Source organism: Pteropus alecto, unplaced genomic scaffold (assembly GCF_000325575.1).
Source record: "Pteropus alecto unplaced genomic scaffold, ASM32557v1 scaffold86, whole genome shotgun sequence".
Classification (NCBI taxonomy): Eukaryota; Metazoa; Chordata; class Mammalia; order Chiroptera; family Pteropodidae; genus Pteropus; species Pteropus alecto.
In genome coordinates this window covers 5,130,972-5,149,111 of record NW_006442109.1, presented here as the reverse complement: position 1 = coordinate 5,149,111, position 18,140 = coordinate 5,130,972, and the positions used below count along the sequence as shown (strand labels likewise).

The window sequence follows — 18,140 nt, the reverse complement described above, 5'->3', positions numbered from 1 at the left end:
TTTTGAAGCTACCACCCTGGAAGATCCAAGCCCAGAGCTCTAAACCTTAGCATTAATGCTTTTGTGTCCAGCTCTGGGATCACCTGGAGCTCAGGGCAGGAGACGCTCTTTAGTGCTGGAGCCACATCCATGCCCCTATCTTTCCTTCTGAAGGGAAATGGCTTCTGTTCCCTCTACCACAAAGAACTTGTGGTTTAGGGGAAAGGGTTTCTTTACAATACCAAATACCTAGAAAATAATCTCCCCATGAAAGTTTTTTTTTTTAAAGAATGGATTATGCAAAGTCTATAGCCAGGACACTCTAATTTGTTTCACAAGAGAATATAAATATATAACAATCTCTACTTGCAATTTATCCATGGAAAGTGGAGGAAAGAAAGCCCCCCAAAAAGCTAAGTAGCTACTTAGATGTAGCCATGGTCCTTCAATCTATAAACAGGAACAGTGATATTCACAAACTTTAGTGGCACCTTTGTGAAGAGAGATCTCCTTTAAACTTATAAATTGGTCAGTCAGTGGTGAATTTTACATGAGACTTTATATCACAGGCTTTTTATCCAGCTGGCAACAGGTAGTGACTAAAAAGAAAGTATAGGTCCCATGTCTCTAGTGTGACTCCATGGCTTTCCTATTAACCTGAAGTGTGATATGAGACAAGGCAACTAATCTTCTAAGCCTTTGTTTCCTCCTTACTAAAATGAGAATAATAATATTGTGCAGGTTCATGTAAGCATTAAACAGAGTGAGACTTATAAATTGCTTAGCATCATGCCTAGCACACATAGATATTCAGTAAATATTAGCTGCTGTCGTCATAGGATTCAATTTCCAAGGGAAAAATCAGATTGTATGTTAATGATTAGGAATTCTGAAAGCTCAAACTCATTGGTTTGATTCACCAGGCCTAAGCAGGTCTTTTGTTTTTATTTCAAGTGTTGGATAAGATTCTGTAATAGAGCTCTCAACCTATGCTGTACATTAGAATCCCATGGGCAATTCTAATCCCATGTAGATTTTAAAAACCACAATACCCACATTACAGGCCAGATTTAATTAATCAGAGTCTCTGAGGGAGGGAGCAAACCATCAGAATATTTTTAACGCTCCTCAGGTAATTTCAATGAGTAGCCAGGTAAAATTCTCATTTGCTTTAAAATTCGAACTGACTATGTGGTTGTATTAATGGTAGAAAAAAAGTGGAGAGGTAGGAGAAGACAAAACTCACATCAAAAATTTCAAGGGTTGCTGAAGTATGTCTCTTTTCCAAGTGTAAAAGAAGAAACTGTCTTCTACAAAATATTGGCCACCTCTCGAAATGCAAATTTTAAGCGTTTCTAAAAATTACCCAGCATAGTGGATGAAATGGAAAGGAAACAAATAGTACAGAATTGCTTCATCCTCTAAAACTGTTTTCACTTCTCATTGCTCTGTCACACTCTAAAGAGATCAGGAACTGAAAACCTGACTCATCTTCGTATGTGAAGCTGTGACACTAGAATACTGAGCCTCTCACCATTCGACTAGCCAATTCAGTGTTATCATATTCTTTGGCAAAACTAGATCATAAACTCAGCTACAGACTTTTTCTACAACAGAGTGCTTGTGTATGTGTGTGTGTGGGGGGGGGTGACTAATATATTTTAATCTATAAGATTTATATATACTGTTATCTTAATTTCTAAACTCCAAAACCACTCCTTAAATACACCATATAAGTCGAGTATATTTGTCATCCAAAAGAGTTTAGCTTCCAAGAAAGCTATTGCTCCATCGCATATGCCCACCTAATTTCCCTCTTCTCTCCATAATCAGAGAAATCCACCATCAATTCTTTTTCCTTACTCATCTGCCAAGTCTTTTCTCCATTCCCTATGCCAAGATTCTCTGGCATAAACACCTGTGGCTGCCAAACCTTTCTGCTATTGTCCTAACATAAGCAAATCGAATATGACTACTCTTCTCCCTCCCTGCAATTTGCTTTGTATATCCAGTTGCCAGATGCCAGCAAAGTACCAGGAAAGAAAGAAATAAAACATTCCTTCTTCTGGTGAAGTAGAATGGAGGAAAGAAGAAATAGCTTTATAACTCACAGGCTACCATTGTTAAGAAAGTCCCTGGAGCATTATAAAGAACTGTTTTCAAATGACTGATGTGATTTACTTCTGTTTACCTCTTTTCTATAAGCTGTGTGGAAGTGTTTGATCTTTATCAAGCATGTACAGTTCCTTTTCTTTTCATCTGACCCAAAAGTTGTGTTTTTCCCTAAACATCTAAGGAATCAGACAAGAGCTGGTATAACAGTTTGAAATCACTGGTCAACATATAAAGACGCATCAGCTTTCCAGTGTTTGGGACATAGTTCTGAAGACCTTTGCTCTAATACAGATAAACTGGATGTAGCACATGGTGAGCGCCACGCTAGCGTCAAGGGAGTTGGAATCTGTGTCTTGACTCCACCACTAAACAGCCCTGGGAACTTGGGCAAGTCACCTAACTTCTCTGCATCTCCTTGTCCTCATTGGTAAAATGGAGATAATAACTAATACTGTGGGGCACTTAAGCAAACACTGTTTTAAGTAACTTACATGTTTTACTTCCTGTCATCCTCCCAATAACCCGAAGAAGTAGATATTGTTGTTATTACCATGCCCATTTTAAAGATGTAGAAACCGAGGCACATAGAGGTTAGTTTTCTTACCTGTGATCCCAGAGCTATATATGGAGGCCAGATTCAAACCCAGACAGTCCAATGGCCAGAACCCATGCTCTGTTGTGTACCCTGTCTCACTGAATTGTGATAGTTAAATCAGATTGAGTATTTGGAAGTAAATGTAACATGTTGTTACTAACCTTCCTGAAGTTCACTTCCTCATTTGCCAAAAAGACAATACTTATGTTTCAGAGTTTTTGCTAGGAAAAAACATGTGCAAGAAGAGTGAGATTTTGCTACCTACCTTCTACCACCACTACCACACACAAAACAAAACACGTTTCGCTTTTAAATCTTAAGAAATTGCATATGATCTAAGCCTGTCCACTGCTACAATGTTAAACTAACATCATTTTCCCCTTTTGCTTCTTACAGATTTTTGCATATATGAATGAAACCTCTTCCCGAAAAGAAAAGTGGGACCTCCAAGCTCTTAGATTTTTATCAATTAATTCAATAATTGACCCTTGGGTCTTTGCCATCCTTAGGCCCTCTGTTCTGAGACTAATGCGTTCAGTCCTCTGTTGTCGAGTTTCATTAAGAACACAAGATGCAACACAGACTTCCTGCTCTACACGGTCAAATGCCAGTAAATAGACTGACCTTTGTGGACAATAGCTAAGTGCTTAGTTAGCCAGCATCTGGAAGATCATTTTGAACTGGTTCCTTGGAGAAATGAAAAAAGTTAGTTTATAAACAAAATGAAGCTACCCTAATAAAAGAGAGTAAACAAACATTTTAGCAGTGGTTTAGGCTACAGATGTGCTGACAAGGCACTTCTTGGAAGGTGTCAGAAAGATCTATAAAACCTACCCTCAATGAGCATGTTACATGGCCTTCAGAGGAACAATAAACTGCATTTAAGATCCAGTTGCCTTTTGATTTAAACTTTCCTGTTGAATGAGAAAGCATGTGGTTTTGTAATTTGTTTAAAACCCTAAATAGTTACTGTGTATTTTCTATTTTAATCTTCTCTGTTACTACTGTTATAAACACACAGTGTGCAAAGACCCAGATAAAACTTCGTATTCTCCAGGAAGTCGTTATGTGGAAGCAACCAAGCCTGGTGTTTTGTGATTGCTTAACGGACTCTTTCTTTGGACAATGACTTTGAAAATCACAGGCACTTTGTACTATAATGTTTGTGTATGTGGAAGTACTCTCTCATCACTACAGTATTACTCGTAAAAGAGTAGGCTCAGTTGGTTAATGTAGGTTTTTTAACTAGTTCTCCAGAAACTGTGTGTCAAAATGTCAGGTTGTTTATTTTGTAATGTTCATCAAGAAAACTTTAGGAATTTTCCTCTCAAAAAGAAAAAATAGGCTATTAAGAGAGTTAATTCTGATTACTACTCTTTATTCTGTGGCTATGTCTGAAGCCACATAATAGGATTAAAAACTGAAAAATCTGGTCAATTCTTCAGATACACTGGAACCTTTTTAACGCTGATGTTGAGGCCATGACTAACATCTACTTTATAAGATGATTGTGTTGTAGCAAAATTCATCTGTCTGTATTTTTCTACAGGAAACATAGTTTGACTCATACTACATTGGAAATCATGTAACAGTGAGTCATATCTTATTATATTTATAAATCTAAATGTTTGGCATGGTATAAACTCAGCATCAAAATATTTCAGTGAATTTGCACTGTTTAAGCATATCTTATTTACTGTGTAAACTCATCTGAAATGTTATAAAAATAAACTATAAAACAAAAATTTGAAAATGGAATAGTATTTGATGAATTTCCCCAAATAACATTTTATAGTTAGTGCAGACATAATTTTTTTAAATAAGATAAAAGTGGAAAAATTATATATTATTTTGGCAAGTTTTTGAAGTATGGTTGCATTGTCAATTAGAGTTTAAAATATTCAATATAGTACTTGATATTAGAGGATTTTTTCTTTCCAACATGATGTTCAAAATAATAGAACCATCTTAATTTTTAATGAATGTTATTACAGGATAGCTATTATAAAGAAAAACAAAAGAGATGTTAATTTTTTCCAAAGTCTCATTGAGTTGCTTACGTAAAACCATGTCTTATAAGTAGTTATCAAACTAGATGATCACTTAGAGTTTTTCAAACTATTCTAGTCATCAGTGTATTTTGACACAATCTATTTCAAATCAGCTCTTATTTTAAAAAGAATAAATTAATGGTTTGCTTTTTTACTAATTTAAACAAACCAGGCAAAATTTAACTTAACTAAAATCTTGACATGCAAATAAATCTTCCCTGTCCACCGAGTATTCTAAAGTTAAGAAATTGTTCTAAATAGAACTAATTAGGCTCATGGGTAATTCTTAAACATAAAATTCTAAAGTTACTTTGAATCTGGAAGATTGATTTCTTTTATCAGATAACTTTTTTTCTTTAAATGCAAATGTTAACTACCCCACATCACCACCCCCAAAATTCTGGAATAATGCCTGATAACTTAAAAAAATAATAATAAACTTAGACATAATATCGCTAGTGGGAACAAAATGATTCACTCTGGGGGCTTAAAATACAGCAGTTTATTTAAGAACTGGTAGATTCCTAGAGCTTTGTTTACTATTGTTCTTTGCACTGTTAAATGACTATATCCTATTATTTTGTTTGCACTGATATATACATAGATGAAATTGAAGGTAAAAATCCTATGTAATCGTCAATCGACTATTATTAATGGTAATTTAAAGATAACAGAAAAAATTAGATATGTAAATATTTTCTTTCTAAAAATCCCTTTCATCTGACATACTTGTTGAAGTTTACTGAGTCATTTTGAAGTTAAATAAAAAACACAGAATTTAGTCTGATATATTAGAGAATAGAACCATGATGAAAGAAGACCTAGATTTCATTCTTTGCCCTCGACAGTTAGTGGAATGAAAAGGGAGAAAGCAATTGATTCAGCTCAAAATGCCAGCCCTAACTTTAGGTGTCCAGAAATGGGATGAGCCAAAGCAATCTAATCTGAGCTGAATTATTCCTGGATGGCCCCAGGTCGTCTTTCCCAAGAGAGTACTGGGAAATTCTGGTACTAAACTGTGGCCTTGAATCTCTAAAGATCTGATAGGGACCTGAGTTTGTTTAGATGCTATAGAAAGCCTCCAAAGATCTAAACTCAAAATGGTTTGGACCCATGACAGCCTAAAGCCAGACCAATGCTCTAAAAACAGCACTAACCCAAAACAGCCATGCTGGCAGAGGCCGCAAGACCTGAGCAGCGGGGAGGGCAAAACCAGCCCATGTCATTACATTCTCATTGGAACTCAGTTAAACTTGGTGCATCTGCCTGTTCATATCAGTGCATGGTGAAGGTGTTGTCTTAATGTTTATGCAATGTCAGCTCTGATTTGAATCAAGAAAAAACATATTTAGGCTTAGAATTTAACGTATTTGAAAGGCAAGGGAAGACAATTAACTTGCACTTAAGCAGAACTTTATTTCACTTTGCCAGATCTAATGGCTTGAGCCAAATTTAATGGTTTTCTGAATTTGAGAAGAGCCTCTACTTGAGCCGTTCACAGACTGAGAAGCTGTCTTGTTTGCAAAAGTGATTTATATATGTGGACTTACAATGCCTACTCATGAAAGCAGTGTTGCAACTTGAATATTTGATGACTATCTTCCATCTTCATTAAATGCTTAACTCCATTGGATTTCCTCTCTGAGTGCACATTTATAACATACCTCCAATCACTAACAGCATTATAATTTCTTTAATTTACAAAGCATTTTGATCACCTGAAATATACTATGGAAATAAATATTGTTTTAACAACTTGCAAAAGCTATAGTCTAATTTATACATGGGCCCAAGGCCATGCACTGGGCATTAGTTTTTATTTCAGAAAGTTAACTCTTTGTTTTTCTGGTAGATTTTGTGATTTGTTTTTTATTGTAAGTAAATTTTCTTGAGTTATTTTTTTATTTCCTATAAAATGTACATACTATTAAAGCTCAGTTTGGGTGGTTTAATTCTGTGATCCATGTGTTTTATTTTTAAAAATCTGCCAAGAGTCAAATATATCCATGAGGATTCCAGCAGAAAGAGATTGTACACTCAAAAGAGAAACTGAGGACTGTTGAATGAAAGGAATATTTACAGAGCGGTAGACAAGGTTTAGGGAATCAACAAGGATGGTTAAGGATCCCTTGGAAGCTGTCCCCACTCCTAGGCTGCAAAGCACAAGGGCAGAGCAGTCACTGGAAATGAGTGAGGGCTGTGGAGATGCCACCCAGCAGGAGCTATGGCCTTAAGTAGGGAAGCATAGCTGCTGCCAAATCACAGAGAAGGAATGAGGGGTCTACCTTCCTGGTGGACCTCCCCTCTTCCTCTCTACTCTTCTGCCTGTTCCTCCTATTGGCCAAACCCAACTGTAATCCAGAGAGTCAGGGTAACCTGGGCGATGCAGTCCATGAAGCCTGTAGTACAGCTGAAGAGTAGAGGGGCAGATGGAGAATATCCAGCATAAGTAGATTGAAAATGTTCTTTTTTTAATTACACCAACACAAAAATTGAAACCATGAAGTAGTTTCTACTTAAAGTGATATTCTCTAGCAAGTTTGGGTATTAGAAATCAGCCCCATCTGTATGGAAAAGGGTAAAAAATACTATAGATTCCTTTATCAAAATATTTGTCCTTGACTCTACAGCCTGAGGGTCAGTGTTTACATCTGTCCAACTCTGGAGACAATTGATATAATCAGAGAAGAGAAAGGGGATCAGACCGACCATCTTTTTTTCCTCTAACCACAGCAGTACAGCATAACAGCTATTTCTAAGCAGAACAAAGGATGATAGTTATGTATACTGGTCTAGAAATGAACTGAAGCTTTATTTTTAAGAAGGACCACTAATGTGAGAAAAAGCTCACTTAAGATGCTGAGGGTGGGCCGTATCCCCAAATTTAACACAAGCTGAGATAGGTCTATACAGCTGTTATAAAGAAAGAGTATATGTAGCAACTCAGCAATTCCGTATAGTTTAAAATACTGATTAAAAAAATACCAGAAAAAAAGCAAATTTTAACAAAATAGAAAAAGATTAGCCAAGGCCATCTGTCCATGTTGCCTTTTCAGCTAACACAGGATTCATTTTTACTTCTTTACTCACCCCCTTACAGAGCACCCTTTTCCTAGCATAGACTGCCCCCTCTCCCCGCTACCACTAGTCCTGATGTCTTTGATGCATTAATTCAATCTTTCCCCTTTCAGTAAATTCTAGATTTATCAGGGGGATATTAAAGACTTGTCAGACTCCTAGAGTTTTCTCAGTCAAGTTATTTAAACTTTCTGATTCTTGGTTTCCTCATCTCTAAAACGAGAATAAAAAAATTATCCATCTCCTCAATTGTTTTGAGAATTAAATGAGTAAATGCATGCAGGATGCTCAGCACGATGCCTGGACGTGGTACATGCTAATAAGGTCAGGGATTAGTATTATCTTAGATGTCTGGTTTAGTGGCCCCTCTGACCTCACACACCTCTGACTCAGATTGCTCATTCTTGGTGGGGGTCATGATGCTAAGTGTCGTGGTATCTATTTGGTAACTCTAGATAACTGTCAAGAAAGATGATGACAATAAGCATGTGGGACAAGTTTGTATTTCAGAAAATGAAGTGAAGATTAGCACACATGGGAAAATGTAGAGAAACGTATAAGCGTGGAAGAGAGGAATCCAAGAGAGACGGACAACAGGATGTAAAACATGTTTTCTCAATGGAGACAGGGAAGCAAGAGGGAACAGCATCTGAAACACTGTTCAAACAGGATGTGTTGTGTGTTGGGAAATGTAACAGTATCACAACACTGAAATTAAGCAGATTTCATTTATACATCATCTTCTGAAGATCCCCAGAATAAATCCAAGCCATGTGCCACAAATGACCTTTCATGTTCCTGAACCAGTACCCAAGACTTGCTCTCTCCAGGCAAAACATTCCTGATTTCTTCAACTGTCTCTTATGTGATACCTCACCATTTCAGTGCCCTTCTCTAGATCTTAACCAAGTATTAATGCCCATTTTAATATGTTGGGCCAGAAGGAAGCACCAAAAAATAATTCTAAACCGGTCTTATCAGTACTAAGTACTAATATGTTGGTTGCTGGCATGATCTGAACATTATATTTCCATTGATGCAACCTGAGAGATTACAAAGCTTTATTAGCAACTGGGTCGTACTTTTATAATCTTTAGTAAATGAAAGAAGCAACAACACTCCACATTATATAGAGGAAAAGTGGATGTGCAGCGGTCAGTGAGTTGGTCTCTAAGGACATCCTTATAAGATACCCTTAGGATTATGGTGCTGATCTTACCTCCTGAAACTACAAAGTCCCTGGGTTTCTCGTTAGTCATTTGCCTACAAATTCTTGGACTGGCTCTGTAGAATAGGATTGTGAGCTTTGAGTTTACCAGCTGCCCCAGCCTTTTGTGTTAATAACATGGCCCTTGAAGTGGTACAGAACGTAGATGCCAGTGCCAGAGTTCAGAAAAAAAATTTTCCCTTGAAAATGGAACTCATTGATTTTAGTTAGCAAATGACATTTTTGCTAGCTGGCTGATACTGACCTCAGTCCTAAAAGTGTGCCTGACATGTCGCGATAAATTAAACATTTAAAAATGGCAACAGCTGCGCAATTAAACCTTTGAAGAGAATTGAGACTATCTTTCAGCCCTTAGAGAGACTCTCAAAATGTCCACACTGTGAAGAGCTCACAGGAACAAGCCAAAAAGCCCAACACTTTTGAAAACTCAAGATTAACTTTTTATGTTTTTAAAAATAAATGTCCTCATGTTACTTGTAAAATGAAAGACATAGTAACCAAAACACGGCGAGCTGCATACTGTGGTGTACTACTCTTTGACCTGGAAAAATAAATCTTTCTGGTGTGAGTAGGCATTCCGATAAAAGAAGAGCATGCTTAACTATAAACTAGAGACCTTTATTCCCTTTACTACCTATTATGGTGATTGGGGAAACACTAGCTCACATGGTCACTCCTTTCCATGAAATGCCAGTTTGGAAGACTAAAGAAGTAGGCAAATCATTTTCCTGTCTTCTACAGAGATCTACTGTGTTCTCCATTAGTTATAATTACAGTGGTTCAAAGAAATACTAAGTGAGGAAATAATTATCCCGTATTATCAGTATTAAAAGCTTTTTAAAAATAAGGTCTTGCTTTTAATTTATCTCCTTGAACATGTTAAAATACTACTAGTTGGAATGCTTTGTAACAAGAATTTTGGATTGAGACAAATCACATGGGGAAAAAAACTGATAGCTTTATTTTTAAACCAACACACTGAAAGAGGAAGGAAGCCTGGTGAAACTGGGGTTGGAATGTAGACATCTAATCAGTGAGGTTGCCTCTCCACATGTCCTCATTCCCGAGGGCTCCTCTCCCACCTCCCTTCCCTGCTCCTTGACTCCAGCCATCCAGCCCAGTGTGCTGTACCCAGAACATAGCAGCAAGCTTCCATCTCAGGGTCATTGCTATGGCTTTGTCTCTGCCTGGAATAAATGCTCTTCTCCCAGACAGCCATGGCTCACTACTTCATTTCCTCACTTCATAATTTTACTCCAGCGATGCATCCTTAGTGAGGCCTTCGCTGATCAGCTTTTCTAAAGGTGCACCCCTCTGCACTCCCCATTCCCTTCATTCTACTCTATCGTTTTCCAATATGAACGACAATAAATATACCTCAAGGTTGATGTTTTTATAACCTTAATGATGTTTCCTTGCACTAGAATGTGAGTTCCAGGATGTAGAGAGATTATTGTCTGTTTTGTTTTGACGGCTAATGTTACTGTGTCTTACAGCTGTCAGATGTCTCATACACTTAGAAGTGTATTTTATAGATTTCAGGGCCTTCTTCTACTTTTTTTATTTGTTCAGTATATTATTCTTAGGATATTTTTAAATGATCCCATACTGTGTTTTGAGTGTTTTATGATATCAATCTCATTTAATCCTCAAAACAACACTGTAAGATCAATATTGTCCCCCCCTTTACAAAACAGATGTTCCAAGTTAAGCAAACAGCTCAAGATTACACAGCTTTTAAGAAAAAGTTAAAAAGAAATTAAATGGTTTTCTGATTTCAAGCCCAGGTTTCATTCTACTGACCCCACAGAATGGACATCTATATGGTCCTCTATTTCTGACTATTGTCCACTGGAATGAAAACTCCATGGGCATGGACCATGCCTATCTTTATCACCATCATATTATACTACCTAGGAGAGTGTCTGGTATATGTAGGTGCTTATAAGTATTCGTTGAATGAATGAATGAATGAATGAATGAAAGCCTAATGTCAAGGATATAATCTCTATCCCTGAAAGACTTAAAATTGTTCATCTTCTTTTTCCTCTTTCTCTTCCCCTCCTCTCTGAACAACTTAATCCCAAGCTCATTGGTGAGGCGGAGGAAGATAGGCTTTTGCAAGTGGGGAACATGAGACCCTGACCAGGAGAGGGAGCCATGCAAGGGAGCGTGGTGTGAGGTGTCAGAGCCCAAGCAAGGTGAGGATGTATCCACACAGGGGGTGGTGGCATGTGGCATGTGGAGCCCTAGTGGACTAATGAGGGTATCCCCACAGAAAGGCAGCTTTCAGTGGGCATCAGAGCTCAAAGGGAGTGAGGTGTTTATCTACACAGGAGGAGCGACCCAATGTGGGGAGTCAGAACCCAAAGTGAGTGGGAGAGGGTAACCTGGCATCAGGCTGCCACAGCCTGAACAGAATGAGGCGTAAGGAGGGTGTCCATTCAGAGCTTGGTTTATCAGAGCCCATGGGGGATGAGGAGGCTGTCCACACAGGAAGTGAACTGGTGTAGGGTTGGAACGTGAGTGGAAGAGTAGAGCATCCTTGCAAGCAGATGGTCCAGTGACAGGGTTTAGGAGCCTGAGCAGAATAAAATGGGTGTACAATTGTTGGGGGGAGGCTTGGTATGGGCTGTCAGAGCCCAAACAGAGTGAGGATGGTGTCCACGTGGGGTACTCGGGGGCTCAGATTAGGGAGTGAGAGCTAGAGCAGGATGATGGAGGTGTGGGGAAGGGGGTGATAGCAGAGGTGGGAGGTTGTTCACATACAGAGGCATTATCAAACAAGCAAATATATTAAGGATAATGGAACCCAGCTTTGTCACTGTTAGAGAGCAAATACTGTAGTGTTGGAATTTGGGGGATGAGTATTAATTCATTTTTCAATGTGTAGAGATAAATATAGAAATAAATATATATGTAAATGTGTGTGTATGCCATAGTTTTGCCCACTGAGAAAGACTGGGATTAGTAAAACCCTTGCCCACCAATAACAATGGGCACACCTAGCACACAGATCTTGATTTCTAAATGCCATTTTCCTCTAAAAGGAAACAGGGCTCCTTGGAGAAATGTCTGAGTCCAGGCCTGGGGCAGAGAAAGTGTAAGACAAACTAGGAATATCTTATGGTACAAGAGAACAAGAAAAAGCTCAATGAATGAGAGGGCCAGAAGCAGGATATTTTTATGATTTTCAAGTACCTTCCAACAAAATAATTATTAATTACAAAAAGAAAAGAGTAATTTTGCAGTGAGAAATCCTGGCAGACTCTAATTTAATCAGGGAATCAAAGTAAGCATCATCAGTAATGGAAGCAATTTAAATTGTGAGCCAGAAGATAGGATGCAATGAGAACACGGGGACACTTCTGTGATATTTCTTGCTGTCAAAGCTTCCTAACCTGAATGTAATCATGAGGAAACACCAGACTAACCCAAATTGAAGGATATTCTACAAAAAGGACTGGCTTGTAATCTTCAAAAGTCAAGGTCATGAAAGTCAAGGTAAGAGTGAGGTATGTTGTACACTTGAAGCTAATATAATGTTGTATGTCAACCTTAATTAAATTTTAAAGAAAAGAAGAGTGAGGCACTATTCCAGACTGAAGGAAACTAAAAGGAAGGACAATTTTACTGCAACGTGTGATTCTTAACTAGATCCTGTTCCTATAAAGGATAATACTGAGACAACAGGCAAAATATAAATGGATTTTGAGGAACAGACCATAGTAATGCATTGATGTTAACTTCTTGATCTTAGTTATTATATTGTGATTATGTAGGAGAATGTCTTTGGAAACACTCACTGAAGTACTCGGAGTGATGATGTATCATATCTGAAACCTAATCTCAAATAATTCAAAGAAAAAAGTTATGTATACTGTGCTTCCAATGTTTCTGTGATTGCTTCTGTCAGTTCTGTGTTTACGATTGCTTTAACATTTAAAAGTTAAAAAATAAAACAGCAGGCACACTCCTTGCAAGAGGAAGAAAACAAAAACATTATATTTTTTGTACATAGGGAGAAATTGACAAGGGTAAACTAAAATCAGAATCTAATTTCTATCACTCTGATTTATTTTTCCTCCTTTATTTTGTTTCTGAGTTGTGAATGAGTGAGCATCTATGAAATGAAAATCAAAACTAAATACTAATGATGAATATTTTACTGGCTGGAGAATGAGGTCCATAAAGCTGCTTTTCATATGAGTTATTACCTTAATATTTCCAGCCTGTTCACCAGGTCAGGCTAAGTGTTAATATGAAACTAATAGTTTGGCTTAGAAAATTTATATACCTATCATCATGTTCCCACTAGGAAAAAGAAACTAAACACATTTATAACTATGAACTGTTATTTAAATTTACATGAGTAATTTAGTGGTGGTGGTGATTGGGTGATTTCAGCATTTACTTAATTATATTAGAAATTATAGGAGAATACAATTGTCCAAAAGAAAACATAGTTTATTCACCAGGGGCCCAGCCCCATACTAAGATTATTTGAATCTGTGGGCTTTTACAGCTTCCTCAGAATCATGAGTTCATTCTTACCTATAGAGTAGCCCTGCTTCAATCTTCTTGTTTTTCAGTTCAACCTGCACAATATAACAAAGTTTTGAATCTCACAAATGGAGATTAATTATTCTTCAAGATGAATTTCCATAAGACCTTTCCTCATAGGAAGTCTATCTGCTTGCTCACCTTTCCTGTAAGTCATAAATCTATGCTCAAAAGCATAGAAGGATTGTGTTTACTCTGGAGATTTGTAATAGGATACCCAGGTGAGGGAGCAGGTTGTCAGAAAATTAGTCTTAAGTACTGCCTCATTCTGTTTGGCAATCATATCCTCCCCAGCCCATCCTCCACTCTGCTGTCAGGAGCATCGCCCTTGAAGGCAGAATAGCACAGTGGTTGGGATAAAGTACGGACTTTGATGTAACACAAACTTCATTTCAAACCCTGCCTTTGCCACTCACTGTATAATCTTGAGCAAGTTAGTTGGACTTTCTAAGGCTCTTTCCTCACGAAGGTAGTAGTTGCCGACCTCACAGAATTTCTGAAAAAATCAAATAAAATGTCATAACATACTTAAAACAATGTCTGATGTGTGGTAAGTGCTTTTAAAAATGCTGATTGTTATCATCATTATTGATTTTTTAACTGAAAATCTGATCATGTTATTAGGATCCCATATTTGTAGTGTATTGACTTCCAAACCTCTACTGTTCAAACTTTTCTGATCATCAGAGGCACACGACTACACAGAGACCACCAATACCACCACCAACAACAATACCAACACCTACACCAATACCAACAAAAAACACTGCCACAGCATCATCATATTTGTGTCTATTTATTGACTTTGGCAGATATGTCAGCAATAAGTCTGAGGTTGACTGGGGACCCTGAGGAGCCCAGTGACGTCTGAGGAGCCCAGAGGTAATACAGCTGATTGAATCTATATCTGTGTTCACAGAAAGGAATCATCAAAACGGTAGTGACTTGAGCAGTTGTCCCACTCATCTCCATACCATCCAAAGACATTGGAGTCATTCATGCATGTCTTTCCCCCCAGTCTCATTGCTTGTTCTCTCATTTCATTCAGGTCTCTGCTCAAATGTCACCTCCACAGAGAATTCCTCCCTGACTAATATAAAATATAAAATAACTCGATAAAATATTCCCATCACTCTCTTTCCCCTTCTCCTCAGTCTATTTTTCTTTATAACCCTTCTCCCTACCTGGCATTATAGTGTGTGTCTGTCTATGTCTATGTATACATACTTACTGTCTTTCTCGTCAAGTAGAAAAAGTATCTCCATGATAGCATTGTTTTTGTCTTTTTTGTTTACCATTAGAACAATGTCTCATGTAATAGGTGTTCAAGAAATAATTATTAAGTGAATGAATAAATGAATGAATGAATGAATCTGATTGTCAGCCAACCATTTAAAAACAAATGACCATAATTTTTAATTGAGGCCAAAGTTTTTTGAAAGAATAAAATATTCCCATGTTTGTTACAAAGAGATTATAAGGAAAAGACGATAACTTGAGTAGAGTTCAAGCAAACAAAACAAAACAAGACAAAACAAAAAAACAAAGTAGCCTTTACTATATAACTCTTAATATACATTTATAAAAACGTATTTTTGTATTATTTCTTTTCTATTTATTTTCATGTTTGGGGTTTTTCTTCTTATGAAGTAGGTTTCCAGGAATAGAATCCCACTCTATAACATTGCACCAAAGGACCTAGGAGTCCAACCTGTGACTAACGTCCAGAGCCAATTCATTCCTAAGTCATCAGTTTCCATAAATCACTGGCTCTCTATCACCCACAGAGTAAGAGCCAGGCTCCTTAGCAGACAAGCGAAAAGGACTGCTCACTCTCTCTTCTCATCTCATGCAACCCCTGACCTCCTGACCTCTCATGTCAATGCTGAGATACTCCAGTTTCACCTCTCCATGCTTGGCTCATGCTGCCCTGAGCTCAGTCTGCAGCACCTCTATTTCCCTGTCCTCGTACATACCTGTCCATTTTTAAGACTCTAAGGGAGGTATTCTTGATCTCTTTTTCCTATCATGTCATTAGTGAAAATCAAACTAATTCAATATTATAATCAATAATATGTTTATAATCCTTTACTAAAACTAATTCGATCAACTAAAACTAACCCAGCCCCTGCTTTTTCTCCAAAAACTATATGTACCAGTAAAGGCATATCTTTAAAATGTTTTCTTTTAATTTACTAAAAAAACTCCATCCCATTTTATATCAACTGTAGCTTCTGAGATCCTGATTATGATAATATGCATCTCACCAATATCTGTAGAATTGTACAACAATGCAAATCTATAAAAGAAGCTGAATAAAGGTAGAAAAATATACCCCAAACAAGTTGCTTTTCCCTCTGCAGATAATCTTACAAAGAGCACCCACTTTTAAGAAAAAAAAACAAAAAACAAAAAAAATTAACACTGATTTGGTCAGATATATCTCTGTGAACTCATTTTATCATCTTTTAACTCAGCAAGAATTTTAAATAAAGAAGCCCAGTTTGGTAAATCTTAAAATTATATTTTCCAGGAAGATTTTCAGAGTATAAATTATATTTCAAAAATAATGATGTTATATGAGAACACATTATTTTAAATGAACTTTTCTCAAGGCACAAAATAAAATAAAACTGATATCTAGTAAACCTTAGCATTTCTTATGCCAAAGAACAATACCCCAGATTAAAGCTAGAAGCTGTAGTTTAAGTTTCCTAAAAATTCAAGGTAAGATCTCAAAATAGTGACATAAATAATAAACTAGGCCAGATACCATATTAAAAAAAAAAACCTTTTTAGTAGGTTTCCACTTTAAACCTTTTCCCAAAGGTTTTGTTTTGTATTTGGACATTTATTTTGAGTAAAGAATTTTTTTTTTTTAGGCAAGGCAACTCTTGGTTGACCTCACAGATTGCAAGGAGCTTGTCAGTTTACAATCCTTTATTTTTTTATTTTTTACACCTACAGCACCTGGTTTTCCTAGGTGGTCTCCCAACCAAGTACTAACCAGGTGTGACCCTGCTTAGCTTCCGAGATCAGATGGGATCCAGCTTGTTCAGGGTAGCATGGCCATAGACTAAGCAAAGAATTCTTAACCAAGAATCAAGACCAACATGGGCATCTATATTAGCTGAAAAATAAACAAAAAAGAGAGATTAGCAAATACATAGATAAGAATAGAAGTTGTACTTTTACTGTGAAGAGGTCATTATGACTGTATATCTTGTTTTTAAACATTAGTAAATAGAAGTGTTCACTGAGTGGATTCTTCTCTAGAAATGCAAGTGTTAAATTAAGAGGATTCTTCTTTGGACTTTTATTTGGAAAGTCATATGAAAATCAAACATACTTGTGGAAATACTCTGTTTTTATTTTTTGTATCCTGTTTGCTTCCAAAAAGGATGTGAGGAAAGTTACAGTGGTAAGTCACATATATAGCACAATAATTATATATAATTATATATATGACATATGTATATATACATACATCTGAACGAAAAATGAAAAGTAGTTTCTCTTTCTCTAATATCACATTGCCTGTCTTTTGTGTTAATGATGTGGTAGATATTTGTTATCTAATATGAATACGGGGGGAAAAACCAACTGTCAACTATGAAGGACTCTAGAAAATATAATGGATAATGTCCAATATTGGAACAAAAGGAATATTTTTCAAATGAAGGCTTAATAGATTTTATTAAACATTTTAAAATTTGACTCATTAAAAGTATTCTCTGTATAATCAAGATGATGTGATATACATAAGATACTTTCTGACTATCTACCTACCAAGACAACAATTGTGGTGGCTTTCTATTGTGTCAATATAGTTAAGCCAGAACTACGTTTCCCAGAGTTCCCTTTCTCTGCATGGTTCTGGTTTCAGGTTTGCCACAGGAGAGTTTTTTAACAAATTTGGAAAGCAGAAGTGAAGCAGCAGCCATGTTTAAGCTTAGAGTGTTGGTATTAGGTCAGGCACCATTGCAGCTCATGCAAATTGTTGTGGATTTGCTGGCTCACTTTGTTGGCATGGGAAGGTACTGGCTGGGCCGCCAGTTTCCCACCTCCTCCCAGATGGCCTTGGAACAGCAACTGAGCCCACTTCACCTCTTACAGGGCCCGCTTTCCTCTGGCTTGTTCCAACCCTGGGCCAGGTTTATGTGCTGCTCCAAGAGTACACTAGATTTTCTGCACTCACAGTCACTCACATCGTTGAGGAGATAGCAGGAGCCTGATAAAATATACTATAGATATCTAGCCTAGATATCCTAGACTGATTAAAGAAATCTTTAAAAAATAGATAATACCGTTTTTAAGATTTATTTGGCTTATCGCTCCCTTTGGGGATATTTTTAGCTTCGTACCATAAGCGGCGTTTCTAAGGGTGAGCCTACTAACTTTCCCAATAAGGCTGTCTTTTGAACAAACTAAAACAAATGGTACAGAGATGGAGGCTCATTTTAGAAAGATCTTTGTAGAACTGACAGTGTAAAAAACGTACCTAGTCTCCGTGGTTTGGATAGGCTATCCC

The 18,140-nt window shown here is 37.1% G+C and overlaps 1 protein-coding gene and 1 pseudogene across 1 annotated transcript in view; one reads left to right on the top strand and one right to left on the bottom strand.

The window, feature by feature from the left end:
- The window catches only part of PTGER2 (prostaglandin E receptor 2), a 9,401-nt gene extending 5,955 nt beyond the window's left edge, over positions 1 to 3,446 (top strand). Inside the window, exon 2 of the mRNA XM_006920186.3 lies at positions 3,086 to 3,446. Within this exon, the coding sequence (XP_006920248.3) occupies positions 3,086 to 3,307 (222 nt within the window). The 3' untranslated portion in view covers positions 3,308 to 3,446. The remainder of the gene's footprint in view (positions 1 to 3,085) is intronic.
- Positions 3,447 to 16,567: 13,121 nt separating this feature from the next.
- LOC112469731 lies at positions 16,568 to 16,686 on the bottom strand (annotated as a pseudogene).
- Between the last annotated feature and the right edge of the window lie 1,454 nt (positions 16,687 to 18,140).